This window comes from Mastigoproctus giganteus, chromosome 7 (genome assembly GCF_048544385.1).
Source record: "Mastigoproctus giganteus isolate SK-2022 chromosome 7, ASM4854438v1, whole genome shotgun sequence".
Taxonomy (NCBI): domain Eukaryota; kingdom Metazoa; phylum Arthropoda; class Arachnida; order Uropygi; family Thelyphonidae; genus Mastigoproctus; species Mastigoproctus giganteus.
The window spans coordinates 35510992-35535893 of record NC_143581.1 but is presented as its reverse complement, the minus strand read 5'-3'; the positions used below and the strand labels follow the sequence as shown (position 1 = coordinate 35535893).

Here is a 24902-nt window from a genome sequence, read left to right as displayed (position 1 = left end):
GGGATTTCAATTTGAAGGCGTACTGTAAGGACAACTGCTTACGTCGAAGAGACAGAGATGGTTCATTTGCTTCAACGTAAAGGCTTTGGACAGGAGATGTGCGAAATGCTCCAGTGGCTGTCCGGATGGCTTGATGGTGGATTGGATCTAACTACGGAAGTGCACTATCTCTAGCAGAACCGTAAACCTGAGACCCATAGTCGAGTTTGGAACGGACAAGTGCCTGGTAGAGATGAAGAAGGGTAGCACGATCTGCGCCCCATGAGGTTGACAAAAGGGCACGAAGGATGTTAAGCCCTTTGACACATCTTGTCCTCAGCTGACGAATATGTTGTAAAAATGTCAGCTTTTTGTCGAAAATAAGTTCCAAGGAATTTGAATTCTGCTACAACTGGGATGTTATTTTGCCCAAGCCTTAATTCTGGGTCAGGATGAAGATTACGTTTGCGACAGAAGTGTACACAAGCAGTCTTCTGTGATGAAAATCTGAACCCATTAGCCAAAGACCAAGCTGTAAGATGATCAATGGTTTTCTGCAGTTGCCTTTCAATGACCCTCATATTGCATGAATGACAAAATATAGCAAAGTCATCTACATAGAGGGCATTGTTTACAGTGGGTGGAAGTTGTTCTGCGATAGAGTTTACTTTGATTGCAAAAAGCGTGATACTTAGAATGGATCCTTGTGGGACTCCCTCTTCCTGAGAGAAAACTCGAGAGAGGGTAGATCCTAAACGGACTTGAAACTGGCGATTCGAAAGAAAATTTTTAATAAAAACAGGAAGGTTACCTCTAAGACCAAGGTTATAGAGGTCTTTTTAAATTCCAAATCGCCAGGCTGTGTCGTACGTTTTTTCAATATCAAAGAAAACTGCTACCAAATGCTCGGATTTAATAAAAGCATCACGAATGGACGTTTCCAATCGGATTAAATGGTCCAGAGTGGACCTATTTCTTCAGAAGCCGCACTGTGTCCTGGAAAGCAGACCGTTTGTTTCTAAATACTATACCAGTCGTGCATTAACCATTCTTTCCAGGATTTTGCACAAACAGCTTGTCAGAGCAATAGGATGATAGTTACTTGGATTGCTAGGATCTTTTCCTGGTTTTGGGAAAGCAAGGACAATAGCCCTTTGCCAGGAATCCGGAAATTGTTTGTGAATAAAAATTCTATTAAACAGAATTAAAAGGTGATCCTTAGATTGTGGTGAGAGGTGTTTTAGCATTTCGTAGTGGATGTCATCGGGCCCCACGGCACTTGAATGCGTGAGAGCGAGTGCTGCATTTAACTCTTCCTGTAAAAAGGGCTTGTTATACGATTCAAGCCCTTTTGAAGAGAAGTTCGGTGGGTTTTTCTCTATTTTCTTTTTCAGGGGCAAAAACTGCGGGAAAAGATGTTATCGCAGAGATTTTTGCAAATGTTTCCCCTAGATTATTTGCAGCTGCAGTTCGATCTGCAATTGGACATCCATTGTGCTCGAGGATCACTGAAGGGCATGGTGGATATTTTCCCTTCATTTTCCGGATCTTATCCCAGACTACTTTTGAGCTAGCAGCCTGAGTTATGGAAGATGTAAAACAAATCCAAGATTTCCTTTGGCTCTGACGTCGTACATAACGTGCTTTTGCACATGCACGTTTGAATGATATTAAATTTTCAGTGGTGGGATATCGGCGGAATATCCCCCACGCTTTTTTTGCTGCCGTGCATTCTGAATTCCACCAAGGTTTCGGGAATAGTGGGAACTGGCTGGATGATTTTGGGATTGCAATTGCAGCTGCTTGGACCGTTTCTGTGACATGAATGACTGCTTCATTGACTGGTTCCTGACTGACTGTACGGATATCAAGGTTTGCCAGATGTAGAAAGGCATTCCAGTCAGCCTGATCAATCTTCCACCGCGGTAAACAAAATGGCAGACACGGTCTTCCACTAGTTAGGGTGGTTATCACGGGGAAGTGATCGCTTCCATATGGATTTTCTTCTACCTCCCAAGTAAGTGAAGGAAGGAGAGAAGGGGAGCAGATAGAAAGATCAATGGCAGAGAATGTACGGGTAGGCATGTGGAAGAAGGTGTTTGTTCCCACATTTAAGAGGGAGAGGTCATTGTCAGTGAGCATATGCTCTATGACTCGTCCCCTTCCATTGATGTGAGCACTACCCCACAGAGTATTATGTCCATTGAAATCCCAAAGAACTAAACAAGGGGAAGGCAATTGCATGATAAGATCATCAAGGTCTTTCTGGGGGATGTCAATCCCAGGTGGCAAATAGACAGAGCAAACAGTTAATAAGAACCCCACTGTAAGGCGAATTGCTACAGCCTCAATGCTAGTTGTAAGCTGCAAACGCTGAAATGGGATCTGGTTGCCGATGAGGATTGCGACTCCTCCGTGAGCAGGACCATCCACAATTCTGTCCTTACGAATGATGGTAATGTTATGCATGGTGAGGTCATCATTTGCCTTTAAGTAAGTCTCCTGTATGCAAAAGCAAACTGGTTTGTGCTTTTGCAGGAGTGCCTTGATGTCATCAGTATTTTGCCGGAATCCACGACAGTTCCACTGTAGGAATTTAGCCATTATTTTGGCTTGGTGAGTCCATCAGGCGGCTTCCGAGGTGCTGAGGGCTTACCTTTTTTCAGTCTTGAATTTATCCTTCCTGGGGAAGTATGGACGCTGTCCAGTGTCCATTTCCCCCTCAGCAAAGAGCTCCAAAACTGAGACTTCTTGTACCTCCTTCTGCTCGACATCCATGTTTTCTTGGGTACTAGGTGGTATTTCGCCTTTCTTATTCTTTTCTTTTCCAGTTGCTTTCATTACTTGCGGAGCATTAGGAGGTACCGATATAGGAGTGGCAGCTGATTGGTCCTTCTGTGCAGGTTTTTGGGAGCTTAAGAGATAACGTGCGATGGGAGTAAATGATTCTTTTGGAGGGATGGACATGTCCGTCTGAGTTCCAATGGAACACCTCCCTGCTACCTTCTGGGCGTAGGGAGGTTTTTTGATGTTGAGAGGTTTCACTGCTTTCCTTGCCTCCTGGTACGATATGTTTAGCTCTGCCTTCAGCCGTTGAATTTCTTTTTCTTCTTTCCACCTCTGGCATGCTCGTGAGTAGGCCGGGTGTTCACCTTCACAGTTAATACAGGTGGGATTTATTATAGTTACGCACAGAGCGTACAAATAAAGAAGAAATATATGAGCTTTCGGCTATATGGTAGCCTTCATCAGAATTAAAAATACATGAATGGCAGTTGGAATGAAGATGTGCACTGCCAGGTGCGTGAGACGCGAGGTTTAATTGTTTGTTGACGTCTGTGGCTGTGACGCATGATGACGTGGCCAGCGCTTGTCCAATGATAGAACTACTGACTCTGTGATCGGGTTGACTTGGCAACCACTGTTCCTGTTCAAGGATTTATCCGAAGATTTTATATTTAACGATTCCAACCAGGTACGTTTTAGGTAATGGTGGGATCTGTCTACCACCACGACATCGCGGTGTGGGTCGATGTCGTGGTGGGTTGTCCAGACATGTTCGGCGATAGCTGAGTGTTCTATATCCGCTAAACGGATCGCTCTTTTGTGCTCCGAGAGACGTTTCTCGAGTCGACGTCCAGTCTCTCCAAAGTAGCAGCTAGTGCAGTCACGGCAAGAGATGCGGTAGACCAAACCGCTCTGCAGAAGGGTGGGGACAGGTGTTTTCACGTTGGAAATGAAAGAACGCAGTTTCTTGCCTGGGAGTTGGATGCACTTTATTCCGTGCGTTCTCAGGATTCTACCGATCTGTTGTGACAGGTTGGGGTAGTATGGGATGAATGCCCTCGTGGATGGCTCGTCACTGTTGGTGTTGTAGCTGGTCGTCACGATGTCACGTGTCTGTAGATCACACCTGTCGAGGACGTCAATGGGGTAGCCACACCTCGTAAGGTCTACTTTGACCCTAGTGACCTCTTTGCGTCTTTCATCAGCGGAGCTGGAGTGTGTCCAGGCGCGAGTAAGCAAGGTTCGGGCAGTGGAGAGGAGGTGGCCTCGCGCGTGTGCTGACCGGAAGTTGGTGAACTGGCCAGCACACATGGGATTACGATAAACTGTAGTCCTCAGGTATGTGCCTTCACGTCGGACAAGTGTGTCTAGGTATGGTAAGGAGTTGTTCGACTCCAGCTCAATCGTGAATTTTATGAAGGGCGATAGTGAGTTGAGGTATGATAGAAGTCGCTGACCTGAGTCTCTAGGGATGACCACGAACACATCGTCAACATAGCGACACCAAAAGGCGATGTGATCTGGTGCGTGTGCAAACGCACGTCCCTCTAACTCCTCCATCACGATGTTTGCTGTGACTGAGCTGACAGGGGAACCCATGGCCGTGCCATGTATCTGCTGGTAGACTGAGTCATTAAATATGATCGCACCCCCTGTTAAGCACAGTCTGAGGGCGGCGGAAATGTCATCGGGTGTGAGACCAGTTCTTTCGTTGAGGGTTCTATCATTGTCCAAGAGTTGTTTTGCACAAGAAATGGCAAGTTCCACAGGGATGGAGGTAAAGAGCGATATGACGTCGAACGATGCCATAACTTGATCCTGCGAGATGGATACAGTGCGAATCCTCTTTATGAATTCAACACTGTTGGAGACGGTGTGGGTGGTCTTGCCAACTAGAGGAGAAAGAAGTCTCGAGACAAATTTAGACAGCTCGTAAGTCGGTGATCCACAGCAGGATACAATTGGTCTCAGTGGTGTGTCTTCTTTGTGCACTTTCGGTAGGCCGTAAAACCGTGGGATCTGACATCCGGAGGCACGGAGGTGATTACGGGTTGACTGTGTGATCTTCCCTTGTTTCAGCCAACTGTTGATGAGGATATTCACCTCTGATTCCCATCGTTCTAAAACTCTGTTGGGGTTGATGGTCAGGGGTTTGTATACGGTAGTATCTCGTAAAAGTAGTAGCGCTTTCGCCATGTAATCAGTGTGATCCATTACAACCGTACGGCGGCCTTTGTCTGCCGGTAGAATGACGATGGACGAATCCTGTTTCAATGCCTTGAGGGCAGAAAACTGTGTACGGTTGAGGTTAGAAGAGACGGGGCGAGCACGGTGTAGAACTGCTGCAGTCTTCAAGCGGATTGTGTTGGCTACATCTTCTGGGAGGCGTGATAAGCTGGCTTCCACACCTAAGGCGATGTCGGTGATCGGCGGGTGCTTAGGAAGAACGGCAAATGTCATGCCAAGAGTCAATAAGTTTATTTGGTCCGCAGATAACTGTTTGCTGCTTAGGTTCAATACGAAGTCCGTGGAATTAGTGAGAGGGGTATTACGTTGGCTGCGAAATTGACGGGATTCATTAATCAAATTACAAAACTTACGTTTCTGTCGGGCACAATAAAGATCTGATTCTCTGACGGCCTGGTGACATAAAGTGTTGACCACATCGGTGTAAACGGGATCGGGAATCAGAGTCTTAAGGTCGGCTAGTAGGGTTGCCTTGCTCGCTGAAGCACGTTGTATGTCATGATGGAGGCAGCCGATCCATATACGTAGGGTTTTGAGGCCGAAGTTCCGACAGGCACGTCTCATGCGCTCATTAGAAAACGGTTGTTTGTAGCGAAACCCTTTCGGTATAATCTCGTTAGCTTTGCACCTATGCGCAAACCTCAGGTGTTGTCTACTACGGGCTATAAAGATAAAATCTTTCTGTAGTCTCACGACCATGTCGTATGCTGGTTGGCCAAGAATAGTACGAACATAACGAAACAGGCCTACGCGCTCTGGATTCATTAAGAAATTTATTATAGTTACGCACAGAGCGTACAAATAAAGAAGAAATATATGAGCTTTCGGCTATATGGTAGCCTTCATCAGAATTAAAAATACATGAATGGCAGTTGGAATGAAGATGTGCACTGCCAGGTGCGTGAGACGCGAGGTTTAATTGTTTGTTGACGTCTGTGGCTGTGACGCATGATGACGTGGCCAGCGCTTGTCCAATGATAGAACTACTGACTCTGTGATCTCAGTGGCTACCCCATTGACGTCCTCGACAGGTGTGATCTACAGACACGTGACATCGTGACGACCAGCTACAACACCAACAGTGACGAGCCATCCACGAGGGCATTCATCCCATACTACCCCAACCTGTCACAACAGATCGGTAGAATCCTGAGAACGCACGGAATAAAGTGCATCCAACTCCCAGGCAAGAAACTGCGTTCTTTCATTTCCAACGTGAAAACACCTGTCCCCACCCTTCTGCAGAGCGGTTTGGTCTACCGCATCTCTTGCCGTGACTGCACTAGCTGCTACTTTGGAGAGACTGGACGTCGACTCGAGAAACGTCTCTCGGAGCACAAAAGAGCGATCCGTTTAGCGGATATAGAACACTCAGCTATCGCCGAACATGTCTGGACAACCCACCACGACATCGACCCACACCGCGATGTCGTGGTGGTAGACAGATCCCACCATTACCTAAAACGTATCTGGTTGGAATCGTTAAATATAAAATCTTCGGATAAATCCTTGAACAGGAACAGTGGTTGCCAAGTCAACCCGATCACAGAGTCAGTAGTTCTATCATTGGACAAGCGCTGGCCACGTCATCATGCGTCACAGCCACAGACGTCAACAAACAATTAAACCTCGCGTCTCACGCACCTGGCAGTGCACATCTTCATTCCAACTGCCATTCATGTATTTTTAATTCTGATGAAGGCTACCATATAGCCGAAAGCTCATATATTTCTTCTTTATTTGTACGCTCTGTGCGTAACTATAATAAATTTCTTAATGAATCCAGAGCGCGTAGGCCTGTTTCGTTATAATACAGGTGGGTTTTGCGGCTGAACATGCTGTTGTTTCGTGGTCCTTTGCACCGCATTGAGCGCATGCAAGGACTCCACGGCAGGCCATTTGAGAATGTCCATACTTCTGGCATTTAAAACACCGTAAAGGAACATATGGACGCACTGAACAATTTATGTATCCAGCTATAATCTCATCAGGAGGTTTAGGAGAGTTAAAAGTCAGGATAACGCTCCTTGTTTTAACAATTTTTCCATCCCTTTGCGCAGTAATTCTCTTAACGGCAGTAACTCCTTGTAGTTTCAATTCTAAGCAGATTTCCTCCTCGGTTACGTCGAGAAGGTCCCATTCCGAAATGACACCTCTCGATGAATTGAGTGTTCTATGTGGTGTCACTGTTATGGGTACTCCTCCGATTGATGTTGCACGGAGTAGCTGCTCAGACTGCCTGTCAGTTTTGGTTTCAATTAAGAGGTCTCCAGAACGGAGCCTCTTAACCGATTTGGGTGACCCTGCTAACCCATCTAACCCTTTCTGTATGAAGAAGGGCAACATTTTGCCAATCGGTTTTTCTGTGGTAGAATGAATAATTAAAAATCAGGCCCAGATGATATTTCTGTTCGCTGCCTCTTTGTAGCAATAATGCTATCTGCCTCTCTGTCTGTATTTTCAGATAGGGACCGGGTTGGGGCCCCCTGAAGAAGTAAGTTTATCAGGATTCATATAGGTTTTAAGTTGTTCAGTGCCCGGGCTCCCCACCCGCCACGGAGCCCAATGGGACGCCCACTACCCGGCATGCAATAAATGCGCTCGGGAGTGGAATGCCAGGGCTACCCAGACACTATACCCGCACCGCCGCCAGCCTGAATCCTGTCCCTCGGACCATGAGGGTAGGGGCGTGGCATTGACACGGTTGACCCTCGCAGGCGAGCCTACTAGCCGATTGATCCTAGCCGGGCCTTCCAGGACCACCCGTCTTGTCGAAGCAGGGGCCAAAGTGGTGTATTGAAGCTGGGCCCCTCAACCACCAGGATCCCCCTTTCCGAATTTCCACGGGTCACAGCGCACGGCAAACACGCTGGATTCCATTGATGTAAGCCTGGAACCTGGGCTGTGAGCGTTGGATCCCAGTGATGCTAGTCTGGAAGTCCAGCAGCGTCACTGGGAGGTCCCCTCACCACGTACAGGTGCCCACGTCGAGGGGTATTTAGACAGATGTTAGCTAACATTTCCATGGGTTGCAATCCAAACAAATATTTTATAGATAATGCAAATGTTTAGTACAGCTTAGAATTCTGTTGTAAGCACATCTACAGCTATAAATTGTTTTCATGAAGCTAGAACAGTGTTACAGGACAAGAATGCATTTGAGTTTTATAATGAAAAATACCACCAAATGGCTAACTAGCAATATTTGTGTCAAAAATTGAATACTGAAGGTCTACTGAAAGACTTTGTCAATGTCAATAGCAATGCAATTACTTTTGAAGAGTAATTGCATTGCATTTTGAAGAGCAAACAGAAAAAGAAATTGTCTCATAAATCTTAAACAAAAGAAATGATGCATCTAGCAAGGAAGTAAAGGAGAACAATGAATCAGATGACAATAACAAAGAAAATACCACTGGCTTCCAAAAGCAAGTAAACAAACATGGCACAGCATTTTTGGTGCTTTTTAATGTCTAAACAAGGGCTACAGACAATGTTTTACAAGGCTGCACAATTCATCAGGACTTTATAGAAAGATCATTAGTTAAACTGTGCAAGGATGATTACTGATTTCTTTACAAAATAAATTCAATGTTTGTCTTTTCTTTTATATCAAAATGAATATTCCACTATGTTAAGTATAATTAAAATTTGATATAATGAAACTACTTTTATTTCTCTATATATTCATTATAATGGCATTTCACTATATATAAAATTAATTTTAAAAACATAATCAACAATTATGTGACTAATCTTTTTCAGGTATAGGAATAGGGATAGTTTTACACCCATTTAAATGCTGACACCATGTACATGTATCCCTGACATCAAAGATTCACAAAAAATGTATCCAAAGTTATTTAATTACAACTTACCTCTTCTTGTGAATACAATTTTTGGTCTGATGGCAAATATCGAGAAAATCCAAACACATTGGTAGTTCGAGGAACTATTGACACCTATAAAATTAACCAATAAGTTAGCAAACACATGCACTAAAAATCTTAAATCAAGGCATTCCTTATAAGAAGTGATTTCCAATCAGTTACTCATGGGATAATTTCAATTAGTCCTTGTGTGGTTTTAGCTAGTTGAAAGCTGCCATTACTACTTATTCATTAAAAGAAAGAAGCAAGTAAAGTAAAGCTGATATCCTACCCAAGTCAAAGGCCTTAATGAATATTTTTGGAAATTAATAAATAATTCAAATCATCCATTGCTATACATATGTGCTTTAAATATGAGGTGGGGTAATAATGTTCCTGGACTAGTGCAATAAAAAGAACACAAAGTGAAGGAGCTCAAAAATGGTTTAATTTTTACTCAAAGTTATTGCCACCTGAGTGAATATACTTATTACACCATTCTAAAAGTTTCTGAAGAGAGTTAGCAAAAGCATCAAAAGAGATGATGTTCAGTTTTGCAGTTAAATTTTTCTTCGTGTCCTCAACATCCTGAAGCCTCTTTCTTTTGAAGGCAGTTTTCACCTTGAGAAAGAAGTGGTCTGCTGGTGCTAGATAAGATTAGGGTGGATGGTTGAGCTGTACAATGCCATGTTTCATCAGAAATGTCTTCACAACAAGTGTAGAATGGATGGGGGTATCAGCTGCCTTTCTTTTGAAATTGTGGCCTCAAAATCCTGACCCAAGAAATGCATTTCGATACTCTTCTGAAGCACCTGTATACAGAATGCACAAATTCGTTGGGAATGACATTTGTCAAAAATATGATCAGCATTATCTTATCCTAGACTTCAGTGACAATATAGTTGAGGAAATTAAGATTGTTTTGAGAAGTCCAGATAAAATTTTCACACAGTGACACTCTTCATTTGCTTCTGCTCATCTGTGAGACTGCACAGATCTTTCTTTTCCCTAAATGTTTAAGCAGAATTTGATGGATTGTCTCCTTATTCATCCAACTCACCAGCCATCATTCTGAGGGTCAAATGATGATCTTTTTTACATAATTTCCTGAACTTTTGCAACTGACCTCATTTTAAGAGGCTGACAGGTGACCACTTCTTGGATCATCATGAAAATCCTCATGTCCATCTTTGAACTGCTTATACCATTCAAACACACCAGTACAACAACATTTCATCACCATAAAGAGTCTAGGCGCCTCTGTAGCCAGGTGTGCAGGAGCAGCAGTGCGTAGCACACGCTTCTTGATTAGACTGGGGTTCGAGCCCATGACCACTAAATGCGGAGGAGGCAGAAAGGTCAAGGAATGACCACCGCATATCCCCGGAGCAATATGGCCTTAGTTGCTAATGCTCCTAAAAAAAAAAAACCAAACCAAATAAAGAGTCTAATACATTTCTGTTGCAGATTTTTGCAGTTTACAGCAAAATTTGATATTCGTCCACTGCAAAATCGTGATACGGAATGATGCTACTAATGAAACTGGTTGTTACTTGCAACCTATCAGCCTACTGGATAATCTCTGTGCCTACCATCTCTTGGAGGAAGTTTGAATTACAACATACCACTTTCATTTATTTTCAAACTCATTGAACATGATTGCAACAGCACCAGTCTGGGAACTTTATTGCCACACCTTGTATATTCTTATCCAAAAGGACTGAAAGTCTTTGAACAAATTACTTTAATTAAAAATAAACAGAGAAATTGCATCTCCGATGAGCAGTCAGAAATGAAGTTGTACAATAACCGTTGAGTGGTTGCTTGAGGTATATGAATTGCACTAGTAAGTTCTGAAATTTTTTTACCAAAATACATCCAAGAAGCAATAACTGTCAGTACCTTAATGCCACTATGAAAAGCAGTTAGACAGAAAAATAATAAGTGCATAAGCAGCAGCCTTTGAGTGAACAAGTGGAATGTTTCACATATTCCACCACAGAAAGTGGATTGAGGTAACAGGATCAATGGTTGCATAGAATTGTTTTGTGCCCAAAATATAAACAATTTGCCCTGATTTCATTTTCTTAATTTAAAAATACTGTAATTGGAGAAAGGGGAAAAAAAAAAAAAAAAAAAAAAAAGGTGAATATTACATGGTTCTTCATTATAATTTTCTAAAAAGCAAGTGCAATAAGTTGAATTTTTTTTTTTTTTGCAAGCACAGCAAATTCATGAAAGATTATGCTAGTGAGCAAGTAGCATAATCTTTCAAAAAAAAAAAAAAAAAAACCCTGACTTTTCATTCATACTTCTTCACTGCCAAAAGGAGGATATCCAATTCTGCTTTGAACTTGATCAAACTATCTGTTTCAACCACTGATCTACAGCCTACTGCCGAAAAGTAAACTTCATGAGATACAACCTTCTGTAACACCACAAAATTTTATATTTGAATTTTTTTTTTTTTTTTGCAAGCACAGCAAATTCATGAAAGATTATGCTAGTGAGCAAGTAGCATAATCTTTCAAAAAAAAAAAAAAAAACCCTGACTTTTCATTCATACTTCTTCACTGCCAAAAGGAGGATATCCAATTCTGCTTTGAACTTGACCAAACTATCTGTTTCAACCACTGATCTACAGCATACTGCCGAAAAGTAAACTTCATGAGATACAACCTTCTGTAACACCACAAAAATTTTATATTTGTGCCCCCACCCCCCAGTTTTTCTACTACTAAAATACATCTCCCTTTTTTCATTTATTGATTTTCTTCAATGCCTCTATCAGGTATCCCATAAGATGTATGGCTGCCAAGTTTTGCATTCTGCACCCTGCCAGAAAGTAAATACTAAGCCATTATTCATGTAGACATTGATTAACACCCCTCACACATTTGACTACCCTTCTTTGAACCCATTCTAGAAGCTCTGTATCCATCTGTGGCCTCCACAACTGAACACAATATTCTAAATGCAGTCAATGGTTAAAGAAGTAATGCAGAATAATTTTTAATCTTGCATTACTTCTTTAACTATTGAATGGATAGATTCCATCAGTACCAGATGGACCATTCCTTTCTTTATGGAGTAATCATGTAATTCTGGCATGAATTTGTTAAAGGTAGACCATGCCCAACTAATCAAATTAGTTACTCTGTGGTCAGCACAAACAAAGGAAGTGGATGAAGAGAATAATATTTTGACATCGTACTTCTGTGAAGCCTTTAATACTGAATTACATGTACAATTGTTGTAAGAATTGGAGCAATGTGGCATGAGAGCTATGTTACTATTATGGATAAAGGGATGATTAAGTTATAGGAGAAAAAGAGTGGTTAAAAAAGGCCACTGCTCTGCATGGACTAATGTGATAAGTAGGATAACTGCAGGAGTCATGGTTACTGTTAATGCTTTAAATATTTAATAATATTGATAATAGGTATTTTGCATTTAGTGTCTAAGTTTGCTAATGACACAGAGGTGGACACAGCGGTTAATAACAGTAATTAGGATATGCTACTTCAAGGAAATCTAGATAAACAAAAAAGATGGGCTGAAAAATGTCAACTGAGGTTTATATTAATAAATGAAAAGTATTGCATTTGAGTAGAAGTAATCTCAAAATAACAGACCATTTGTGAAGTACCATACAAAGTAATTGATAAGGAAAAAGACATTGAGGCAATTGTACAGCTGACATAAAATCCTCTGGGCTGTGCAAACAGTCCACGGGGTTCTGTCAATGATATACAGGAACTTTACCAGCAGGGACAAAGAGGTGATTATCTTGTTATATAAGGCAATGGTTAGGCTACATCTCGGATACTATATACAGGTTTCAAAACCTCATTTTAGGGTCACTATAGATCTGTTAGAAAGGGTGCAGAGAACAGCAACAAGATCAGTTGGGAATACAAAGGATTTTTTTACTAAGAAGGAATGGAGTTCTGTAAATGGTAATTTCTGGGCATTTCTGTGGTGACCTGTGTGGTGACTGAAGTGTATAAGGCCTAAAAGGCTTAAGTTAACTAAACGAAGATGGCATCTTTATTTTGCTTCGTATTAAACACGAGGGGACAAATTTAAATGAAAAAGTTTGGTTGCAGATTAGTTGGTCAGAAATTTGCATTCAGCCAAAGAGTAATTCATTGTTGGAATAAACTTCCACATAGCATTGTGGAGGTGGATGGTTTAAATAAATTTGAAGAAGGTTTGGACAAATTATTGACTGGAATGGGCAAATGACAGGCATTTTTGTTTTTTTTTTGGCCGATAATGTAAAAGCTTTGCTTCCCTGTATCACATTGCCAATATCAATGCTATGACATTGTGTCCAATTATAATGCTATAAAATGTAGTCTCACCATTGTCTTATATGAAGGAATAATGGCATTTTCCCTACTTGTAAAGAGCCCGTATATCAGTGGTTTTCGAAGTGGAATCTGTGGAAACCATTCCCCAACATTACATCAAGGGTTCTTAAAACGTTTTGTTATTGATTTTTTATTTAATTTCTACAACAGTACTCTCTTAATTTTTAATATATTGGAGTTCCCTGAAAAACTGAGTTTGCAAAAGGGTTCTGCTGCCAAAAAATTGGTTGAAAAACAATTTTTTGGGAGCAGAACGAAGAAGGGCCACTTAGATCTGTTACATTAAACTGAACATGATGAGCCTTCCTAGCCACTTGTTTACACTGCATGGAAAGTTTCATATCTGACTGAATTGTAACCCATTTCTTTTCCATCCTGAATCACTTTTATCCCCCCCTCCACTTCAGTGGGTAAAAAAACATTTAACTTCAGTTGCTTTTTCAGGTCATTTGCACAACTGGACTCATTTTGAAGCAAATATTTATTGGTTCTGGTCATAAATGTAAAATACTGATCTAGCAGCATATTCAAAAATAATATCATACACTTTGATAAGGATTGACACTCTTGATGTAAACTGTGGGGGGGGGGGGAGTAACTGACTGGCCTTCAGAAAACTTTTGAAACTTGCACCAAAATGAAGCACTTTAGCAAGCAAAAGTCAAACTCTATCTGAAGGGTCTGGGATGTCGAGCTTACCAATATATGCTTCACTAAGGATCAATGCTTTTGCTCATACACTTTAATATCAAACAAAAACAAGTAATATAAAAAAAAATTTTTTAAGTCAATTCCTACTTAGGTCAACAAAGAAAAATTTTATTTTAGTTACTTTTTATTAAATAATTACAATTGATATAAATATATATATATATATATATATATATATATATATATATATATGACAGAATCACAATATTAAGTGGCAAATTAGAAAGTGAATTTCCTTGCAAATTTTCCATTTTCCTTTCTATATATGGTGTTGGACTATTATTTTTATTCACATGTTTCATTTTCCATTTTGTTCCCTCCTTGACTCAGACTAGAACCCAGAATGGAAAAAGAATCTGAAAAAGAAATTTTTTTCCAGCGATCTACACGCTTCGCCACTGATGGTATTTATTCCTAAATTTATATCCTGCTAAATATCTTATATAAGAGAAATTTTTTTCTCCCATATAAAACTAAAATTAATTAATGAATTAATATGTGAAAAAACTGTATTAACATCAAGTGTCATCCACTACAAGTTTAAAAAAATGTATTTAAACTTGAGTGAATGAATAACAAAAATTTATCAAAAAATTATTGATTTTCGCAAGAATTTAACTCGCATTCTTCACCTTCAGGTGAAAAAGACTGAAATCCTCGCATTTTACCGATTGAGCTACTGCCTGTTGATTTCAATTTTATTCATAAATTTATATCCTGCTAAATATCTTATATAAGAGAAATTTTTTTCTCCCATATAAAACTAAAATTAATTAATTAAATTTAAATAATGAATTAATATTTGAAAAAAACTGTATTAACATCAAGTGTCATCCACTACAAGTTTAAAAAAATGTATTTGAACTTGAGTGGATGAATAAAAAGTATTTTATTAACGATTGAAAATTTGAACAAGATATATAAATATATATAGGGAGAGTGTGAACTAATAGTAGGAATTGAAATAATAACAACAGCTGTTGTTATTTTTTTATCCACTGGTTATTTTATTTATCAATTTTCAAATAGAAGCAAAAGCTTCTATTTAAAAAACAGTAGTGATAATGAAGGCAATTATGATATGATCCACTTCACTAAGGATCACTACTTTTGCTCATACATTTTAAAATAAAACAAAAATAACAACAAAAGCTGAATTCCATAAAAAAGCAAGAGTCTAGGATACAAATTTACTGCAGGAGTTTGCTCTCAATATGTTCAATTTAATGTTGCAGGAGCATACTAACAATTTTGCTAATGAGTTGCCTGTTTTCCTTAACAAATCATGACAAGAATATTAATTTTTGGCAAAGTATATCATGTTCTTTTTGATTTACAAATGTCACTGAATTAACTTTTTCTGAATTCTTCCCTAAAATGTTTGGCAAATGTACTGATTTCATGTTGCCACTGCAAATTAGCAGCTAGAATGGCAGATATCCAGTTGTTAATTAAGATTAGTGAGAGTCAACAAGGTCTAAAATCAGTCTATATCACATGACTAATTGCATGAAATTTACTGTCAAGTTTTTTAGAATGGTAAATGGATCAGTTCAATATACTCGGAAGCATAATGTTTCATGAAACTATAAGTGCAGCTGCAGTTTTATGTGCTATCTGGGGACTGACCACAAATACTTGCATGCAATGTGCCATACACTGTTGCATCTGAGCACAGCCCTAAAAAAACCCCTTGTAATTTATGTCAATGTAAATGTTGGGGGCCCCTGCTTGACAAGAGGAATGTACTTTGAAAAATTAGCTTAACCTTATTGGAATGGAGGAATTTTTTACAGTAAAATACTATGATATAACATAAAACCTTATAACAAAATAAGTTAATAATATCAAGTAAACAAAAAATTATTAATAAAAATGCATATACAACTATGGATAAATTTTTTACAAAATTCTATTATAATAGAACAGAAGTCATGCTAAAGCATACACTTTCAATTTACAATTGCTTCTACTTTAAATATCTTCATCATCTTTGAAAATCAATACTTCCCAACTAAAGTGGTAATAATAGGTTGATGTTGTGAGAGGGAAAATTACAATTCCCAGAGACAAGTTTTATTTCTATTTCCTTTTAATTTTTTATTTTTCTTACTTTCTGCTTTCCAAGTCATTAATTAAGGGTGAGAAAGCATTCTTACTGTTCTCTTTCTGTCTTTTTTCTTTGCTTCACTGCCAGTCCAATATTCCCTCACTCTTTCAATCATGCTGTAGTTATACCAAATTTACCATTAGTAAAATGAATCAGGCCATTACATTATAAAACAGTGACTTTACTTCACTTCAAATGTAACTTTAGTACTTTCACTACTGGTTTTTCCAACAATAGTTTCAACCCAGGATTGATAACCATGAGATTAAGTCAACCTGGATTGAAAAGGGCAGAAACATTTTTGGATTTCTTCTCACTATGACTGAATTAACCAGTCTCTGCTGAAGGCTACTTGACAAAAATATCTGTTTTCCCCCCACTCTCAAATTGGAAGAAAAAGTTCTAGACAGGAATGCAGTTGCAATTGTATTCACCACATGGATTTGTTAAGGGGCAATCTTGTCTGACCAAGCTGACTGGATACTCTGATGCAGTAAGAAAGGAATTGGATGCAAAAAATAATTTTCATATCATATACTTGGATTTCGGGAAAGAATTTATATTGTTGCACATAAAAGACCATACTACAGTTGGGACTGTATGGCATTGCTGCTTTGGATAAAGGGATGAGTGTGAGAAGACAGTGTGGTTATCAATTAACACTACTATTCGTGGAGTAATGTTATTACTGGATTCAGTGCTGGGCCCATTGCTATTTCCTATATTTATTAATGATATTGATGAAGGTATATAAGGCTTAATGTCTAGGTATGCAGATGATACAAAGGTTGGCAGGGTAGTTAATGACAGAAATTGGGGTAGGCTACTTCAACTAGATCTAGAAAAATTAGGCAGATGGACTGAGAAATGGCAGTTGAAGTTTAACATTGAGAAATGCAAGGTATTGGGTTCATATGGGTTAGCAGTAATCCCAGATTAACATACTAACTGCATGGTACTATACTCATGGGAGTAGAAAATTAAAAAGACCTGGAGATAATTGTGCAACCAGATATAAAGTTCTCTGAGCAATGCAGACAGGCTGCCAGGACTGCTCATAGGGTTTTGTCAATGATATACAGGAACAAAGGAGATGATTATCCCACTGTACAACGCAATGGTTTAGCTGCATCTTGAGTACTGTATAAGGGTCTGGAGGACTCAATTTAGGAAGGATGTAGTTCCATTGGAACAGGTACAGAGAAAGGCAACGAAACTGGTGAAGGAATGAGAGTGGTAGTCAAATCAAGCAGTTTTGCAGCTAGGCAACTGTGAGTGATCTGATTGAGGTGTTTAAGGCTTCGAATGGATTGATCAGACTCAATGCTGATGGTACCTCTTGCTCAGAATACACAAACGAGGTGGCATAAATTCAAATTGAGGAAAGATAGTTGCAGGATAGATGTGCCCAGGTTTGCCTTTAGCCAGTGGGTGGTTGACTGTTGATACAAACTTCCATCTGTTGTTGTGGAGGTGGGCAGTTAATAAATTCTAGAAAGAACTAGACAAATTATTGGAAGGGATGGACAGATGTGGGAATTTTTTTAGACTGATGCTTTATAAGCTTGCTTTTTTTGCATCACATGCCACTACTAATAATATTCCTCCCTTTGCTGTTCACAGACCATGCAATGAGAAATATGTTGATGATTTTCTGCAGCATATAATTAAATTATCACAATTTGGGAATTCAGTAAAAGATGAAAATTTTTGATTAATTAATTTATCACAATTTAAATAAAAGAGCAGGAAATTACCATTACATCTCTTTTCACTAACCTATATGAATAAGAATATTTGAAAGCTGCTGTGTTCCATGCAAAACATGCCTCATATCCCATTAAACATGATTTTATGTAGGTGAGAACTGATTCAAATATGTGACACAAATCCACTGAATATAATCCTGCACAAACATTAATAATGTTTATAGAGCAAAATGGTTAAGAATGGGAGCAGTCTAAAAAGAAAAACTGTTTGAATTTAGCTTTATTTCTTCATTTATTACTTGGATATTCACAAGTCATGACAGATGTTATGCGCATATTTTCAGTAGATGTCAGTAATATCATGCAAATGCAAAATTGTACAATTTTGGATACTTTTATACAATCTAATAATAACTTCAAAATTAAAATTTTCCTTAACGTTGACTTCATTTAAAAATTATAGCACTGAAAATTTAGCACCTTCATAAGAGCATCAGTATATTTTAACAGCCATCCCACCAATGCATGGCCACACTCATGATAGGCAACTACTGTTCTTTCCTCTAGAGACATTACTTTGCTCCTTTTTTCTGTTCCTGAAATGAAATTTAAAAAAAAAAAAAAAATTAAAAAGTATACACAGATTATACATGGTTTTGAAAATTTGAAATCTTATATTTTTCTTCAAAGAGCATTCAAGACTAAGAAATATCAAATAGATTAGTATTTGATAATAATTGATAATGATAATTAGTATTGGTATTAATAAGGCAAAATCAAAGTCAACAGCATCAGCATTAAAATGTCCAATCTCCTCCCCTCTCTCTCTCAACATATCCATTATCATTCCCAAAATGGGGGTTCAAAACCTGTACATTATATAGAACATGTGACCAAAAACACTTTATAAAATAAAATAATTACCTTTGTCCTTACTAGCAAAATCCCTGTTCATCACAGATGTTATTTCACATACTGCTCTAGCAGCCTATTTACAGTGTTGAGAGAACTTTTGCACTGGAACCAAATACAGAACCTTGTATTTTTCAATGTGCACTTTCACTTTCATTTTCACTGCCATTTTTCAGACCAACAGAATAATTTATCTGTCTTGTTGAAGTAGCATTTCTTGGTTGATTGACTTCCCAAACTTTGCCTTCATTAATGAAGGCAAAGTTATGCCTTCATTAATGAAGGCATAACATAACACATATGCTGTCATCTGCTCTTTCAAACTCACCTCACCTTTGTCATCCATCTTGTGCAGTGTTCCTAAACATAATAAAGTACTACAAAAGTGACTTCAATCTGATGCATGACATGAGATTTTCCTATAATTCAAGAATAATTTCCTCTTGCATATTTCGTCTTAATATAGTCCTGTTCCTTGAAAGTAAAGCCACTGCCCTTACTCTTGACCACTAAAATTTAATGTCATTCTTTAAGACTAGGTTTCGGAAGACTCGCACATCATTCAGAGCAATACCACCACTTTACTCACTGCAGGCTTGGAGTTTTGATATGTTTAGTAGAGAGCAAAGCTCCAGCAACCCCATTCTCTTCTATCATGCAGTTTGAGGTTATAATGGAGGATCACCACATCAATATTCCTTACATTTTGAGGTGCAGCTGTAACACAGTTTTCACAAAGTGGACACCAGATATTTCTATTTATTTATTTATTTTTATTGCACCAGGTGGTCCATGCCAAATTTGGGCAACCGGCCATATATTTACAATACCATACATACAGTATTATAGATACAATTCATAGTATCATACAGAGAATGAGGTATGTTGATTCAAAGTAAGCAACAATGTCCAAAGTCCATCTGCACAAGAACCCTTCAAGATGTCTTTCTATTTTAAACGATTTGAGCATCATTCATCAAACAGGGTTAGCTCCCACCTATAATTAGAATGATACTGCACATCCTGCACCTTGTTGAAATATAGAAATCCATTCTAATGATCAGCCAACCTGGTTGTTTTCCAGTCAGCCACAAGGCCTCATTACCCAATACAATAATTAATTTTCTTGCTCCTCTATTTGTAACAAGATTAACTGCCTCCAAAATATCTGGATGGCAAACTCTTGGAAGGATTTGAAGTCTGCCTCTGTTCCTACCAGAAGTTGGTCACATCCAGGATTCAACACATGTAGATTCTGTGACCCTGCTGTTAATTCCTCCCTAGGATTGGAGTACTCATAACAATCATATATGTCCCCAAGTTTCATCTTTCCCACAGATGCAAGTAAAATGGTCCACAACACCTAATTCCTGTAACTTTGCAAAAACTGATCTAGGTCTTGCCAAGAAGAAGGTGGCATAAACCTAACGGCAACACTACAGGAGGCATCCAGAATTAGCTAGTGTATTATCTCACTACCTTTACTCTGCCAGCTGGTGAGTCAAGGGAATCCAAATAGCATGCATTGTTGAGGAACATCACGTTGAGGTGCTGGACATATCCTTGCTGTGTATGCCACATTCAAAAATTCCATTAATTTAAACATGTACCCCACCCATATTGAATGGGTGGGGTACATGTTGTTCTCTCAAACACTTCCTCATTCATTTCATAAATATATATGGTCTTAGTTCCAATCTCAGATGTCCTTACAATCTGCCAAGCCCACTTACTTTTGCCAACAGAATTTAAATTTTCAATTACATCAGCCACTACTCATTTCAGTTGTCCTAATCATTCACTTTATGGCTCCTTTCACTTCAAATTTCATATCTGTGCATATCTCTACTCCTAGAATGTTAAAGATACATGGACAGCAATAGTGACCTATTTCAAAATGGGATGATCTAAGTGATTTCTATTCCACACATCATAGATGACAGAGCCGGATTGAAAGCATATATTCCAACGGATTCATATGTATTCAAACGAAGGGGAATATAACTTCCTTTTTCAATGAACACAGTTTCCTGTGAAATTGGATTTTAGCATGACAATAAACAAATGTCAAGGTCAAACATTATCTAAGATTGGTGTTGACTTAACATCACCATGTTTTTCACATGAACAATTGAAGGCAGCTAAAATTCTCTCTGAAATATGGGGAGTGGGGGTTCCCCCACTAAAAAAAAAAAAAAAAAAAAAAAAATTAAAATATAAAAACATATAATTCAGGTTTGTGTGACGCGAGGCAGTGAAGTGACCTTCTAACTTGTATTAAAAAAGGATTTTTTTTTTTTTTTAAGATGGAGCAAGGCCCCTTGTAATGTGAGGCCCTAAGTTGTAGTCTGTTAAGCTTATAAGTAAATCCGGCCGTGAGCACTGTATGTTAAAAGTTTGTATTTTCAGTCTTGTTTGTCATACATCCAATTCTCTCACAGAATTCAATAAATCATTATACTTACCAAATTGTCACAGCCACCAACTGTCTTTCAGCAAATTGTCACAGAGCAAAATGGCATGAAGCAAATTGTCTAATATATAGAACTGTCATGCACCAAACTGTCACAAACAGTGAACTGTCATGCAGTGAAATGACACTGACCCAATGAGGTGGAAGGCAAATTTTCACTGGATCCACTACCAAAACATATTGCACACTACTTATTAGTGACACATAATTGTATGGATTCTGTCAGTCCCATTTGCCTTATTTACTATCAGCTTGAACAATTTTTCTTCCAATTTCTTCTCAGTTATCACAAAATCATTTAGCAACCAAGTATAACTTGTAAATGTAGAGGCAAAATATTCATTCAGTCTGATAATAATGTGAACAGGACTATCACTATTTTATACCATTCATATCCAGTGAGCCAATTTAGTTAATTCCTTCCCCCCTCTGGTGTTAACATAAGCAAAGAATTTTGCCCTATTTCTCATTAAATTCTTAGCAAAAGAATTCTCATCAAGTACAACAGACTGCCAAACCCCTTGCAAATTGAATGTAGACTAGTTTTTACTTTTTATAGGTTTCTGTGTCCCCTGATGACACAGGCCAAAATGATTTTTTACCTCCACTGATATATCAGCTGTTTGCAGCATTTTTATGCATAGAATTCAAAAATAATTCTTAAAATTTTACATTATGTCATAATTTCTACATATAAAAAGGCTTTTGTGTTTATCCATAATATTAGCATTAGTAGAGGCATATGATGCAAGAAAGCAAGCTTATATAGCATCAACCAAAAAAAAAAAAAAAAACGCCCTTCAAGTTTCACCCATCCATTCACTCCAAAAGTTTGTCTAGTTCAGCAACAAATTTACTTAAGCTGCCAACTTCCCCAATGACAGACGGAAGTTTGTTCCAGAAATCAGCCACCCACTGGCTAAAGGCAAATTTCTACACATCTATTCTACAGCTATCTTTCCTCAATTTAAACTTTATGTGCCCTCAGGTGTGGAAAATAAGCAAGAGGAAGAATCCCATCAGCACTGAGTTTGCTCAAACCATTCAAGGCCTTATACACCTCAATCGGATCACCTCACAAGTGCCTAGTCTACAGACACTGCAATTTGCAAAACTTAAGCCTATCTTGGTAACAGCAACCTTTTGTTCCACTCACCTAATCTCGTTGCCCTTCTCTGTTCTAGTAGCTCAACATCTTTGCTAAAATGAGGCCTCCAGACCAGTATGCAGTACTGAAGGTGTGGACTGACCATTGCCTTATACAATGGAATAATCGCCCCCTTATCCCTGATAGCTAAATTCCTATACATCATTGACAATATTGACAATACCTCATGAGCTACTCTTGCAGCCTGTCTGCACTGCTCAGAAAACTTCATATCTGACTATACAATTATCCCCAGATCCATTTGATTCTCCACTACACTGAGTGTAGTACTACATAGTTGGTATGTTACTCTGGGGTTACTGCTACTCACATGCAGCTTTGTATTTGTCAATATTAAACTTCGGTTGCCATCTCTCAGCCAATCTTTTCAATTTTTCTAGATCATGTGGCAGTAGCAGCATACTACCCTTACTGTCATTAACAACCATCATATCATCTGCTAACTTGGACATTAAGCCTGATATACCTTCATCAATATCACTGATAAATATACAAAACAACAATGGGCCCAACAAGGAGCCCTGGAGAACTCCATTAATAACATTAGTCCATGAAGAGCAGTTTCCACTGATTACCACTTTGTCTTCTCCCACTCAACCATCCTTTTATTCAATTGTAGCAACTTCCTTTTATTCATTGTAGCAACTTTTTCTTAATGCCATATTGCTCCAACTTGTAGTAGTCTTCCATGTGCAACAGTATCAAAAGCTTTCCAAGTATATGATATCAAAACTATTTTTTTCACCCAGTTCCTTTTTGACCACATCATAGTATTCAATTAAACTGGTCAGACAAGACTTCCCCCTAACAAACCCATGCTGTATCTGAATTATTACTGCAGTCTTATCTAGATGATCCTGTACTGCTTTTTTAACCAGTGACTCCATCATTTTCCCCAGAATAGAAGTTAAACTAACAAGTCTGTAATTATTCGTGTCGCCTTTCGATCCCCCTTTGTGAATTGAGGATACAATTGCACATCTTCAGTCTGTGGGGACCTCCCTTGAGTCCAAGAATGCCCTCATAATCATGGCCAAGGGCCTGCTTACTTCCTCTGCTGCCTCTTTTAATATAACTGGATAGATCCCATCCACCCCAGTTGTCTTCCTTATATTTAGCTTCAGCAATTTCTCCTCAACTTTGCTCTCAGTTATCAAAATCATTTAAATCCCTGCTAGAATTTAAGCTTCTGGCCTCCACTTCCCTACAGAATTCCTCATGTGTGAATGTAGATGCAAAATACTCATTCAGTTTGTCAGCTACCTGAGCAGAATCATCAACAGTTGAACCATCAATATCAAGTGGGGCAATTTGATTCACCCCCTTCCTTCTAGGGCTTACATAAGTAAAATCTTTACTGTTTTTTTTTGCATCCTTTGCCAAAGATGCTTTTGCTTGTCTAACTTCCTTTGTGACTTGATTACAGATTATCTTATATCTGCAATAGGCATGTCTGTCTCCTGATAATATCTATGCATCCCATGCATTTTTATTCTCTGCCACGAGTCTCATTACTTCATCTGATATCCATTTAAGTCTAAACCTTGAACAGTATTTTTTTTTTAGTTGGTATGAAAAGCCTAGTAGCTTCCAAGATTAATTCCTTGAATGCTTCCGATTTAGAATTTGCTGTTGGTAACACCACCAATTGGTCCTACTGTACAGAATTTAAAAACTTTCTGAGGCCACTGTAGTCACCTTTACAAAAGCAAAAACCCTTCCCTTTACCCCTGATGGTAGTTACATCTTTGAGTAAATCTCACATCAGTACACTGTGAGCAGTGCCAATTAGTGGTTCGTTTACCTGCAGATCCTTAATGCATGAATAATCACTGCTGATAACCAGATCAAGGGTATTACTCCCTCTGGATGCCTCTTGAACATGCAGCTGTAGAAAACAATCATCCAATAAATGCACAAAATCTTGCTAGTGTGTGAGTGACCAACCCACAAGTTCCAGTCTATATCTGGAAAGCTAAAATCCCCCATTATAAGACAATCTGATTTACAGGCCCATCTATTTCTCTGTAGTGCTGTTCGTTGTGCTCATCCAAGTCATTAGGCCTATGACATACTCCTACTCTCAACTTTGCTTTCCTAGTGCTTATGTCACAACAAACTGACTCAACATTGCACTGTCCACCCATGTCAGCTGGATGCACTGCCTTAGATTTTGTATGTTTCTTAACTAACAGCATGATCCCCCTCTCTTTCTACCCTGTCTATCCTTTCAGTACATATTTTACTCCCTAAATTCCAATTTTGCGTTCCTTATCTCTGTGTGACATCACGTCTCTGATATCCCAACAATATCTGCCTTTGATGTCAGCGCCTCCATAGCCAGGTGGGCATGAGCAGCAGTGCGTAGCACAACATGCTTCTTGATTAGACAGGGGTTCGAGCATGTGATATCACGAAATACGGAGGATGCGGAAAGGTCAGGGAATGATCACAGCATATCCCCGGAGCAATAAGGCCTTAGTTGCTAATGCTCCTAAAAACCAAATAACAAACGAACAAGCATTTGATGTCTTCACCAGCACCTCAAATTCAACAAATTT

The 24902-nt window shown here is 38.9% G+C and overlaps 1 protein-coding gene across 4 annotated transcripts in view; it reads right to left on the bottom strand.

Moving 5' to 3' along the window:
• Spg7 (SPG7 matrix AAA peptidase subunit, paraplegin) overlaps positions 1–24902 on the bottom strand; it is a 300063-nt gene that overhangs the window by 58515 nt on the left and 216646 nt on the right. For 3 of the 4 annotated variants that reach the window (XM_090377614.1, XM_090377612.1, XM_090377615.1), the window contains 2 exons: positions 18269–18384; positions 8892–8975 (listed from right to left, as the gene is read on the bottom strand). In XM_090377614.1, coding sequence (XP_090233740.1) covers positions 8892–8975; positions 18269–18384 — 200 coding nt within the window. The remainder of the gene's footprint in view (positions 1–8891; positions 8976–18268; positions 18385–24902) is intronic. The other variant, XM_090377613.1, reaches the window with a different exon arrangement.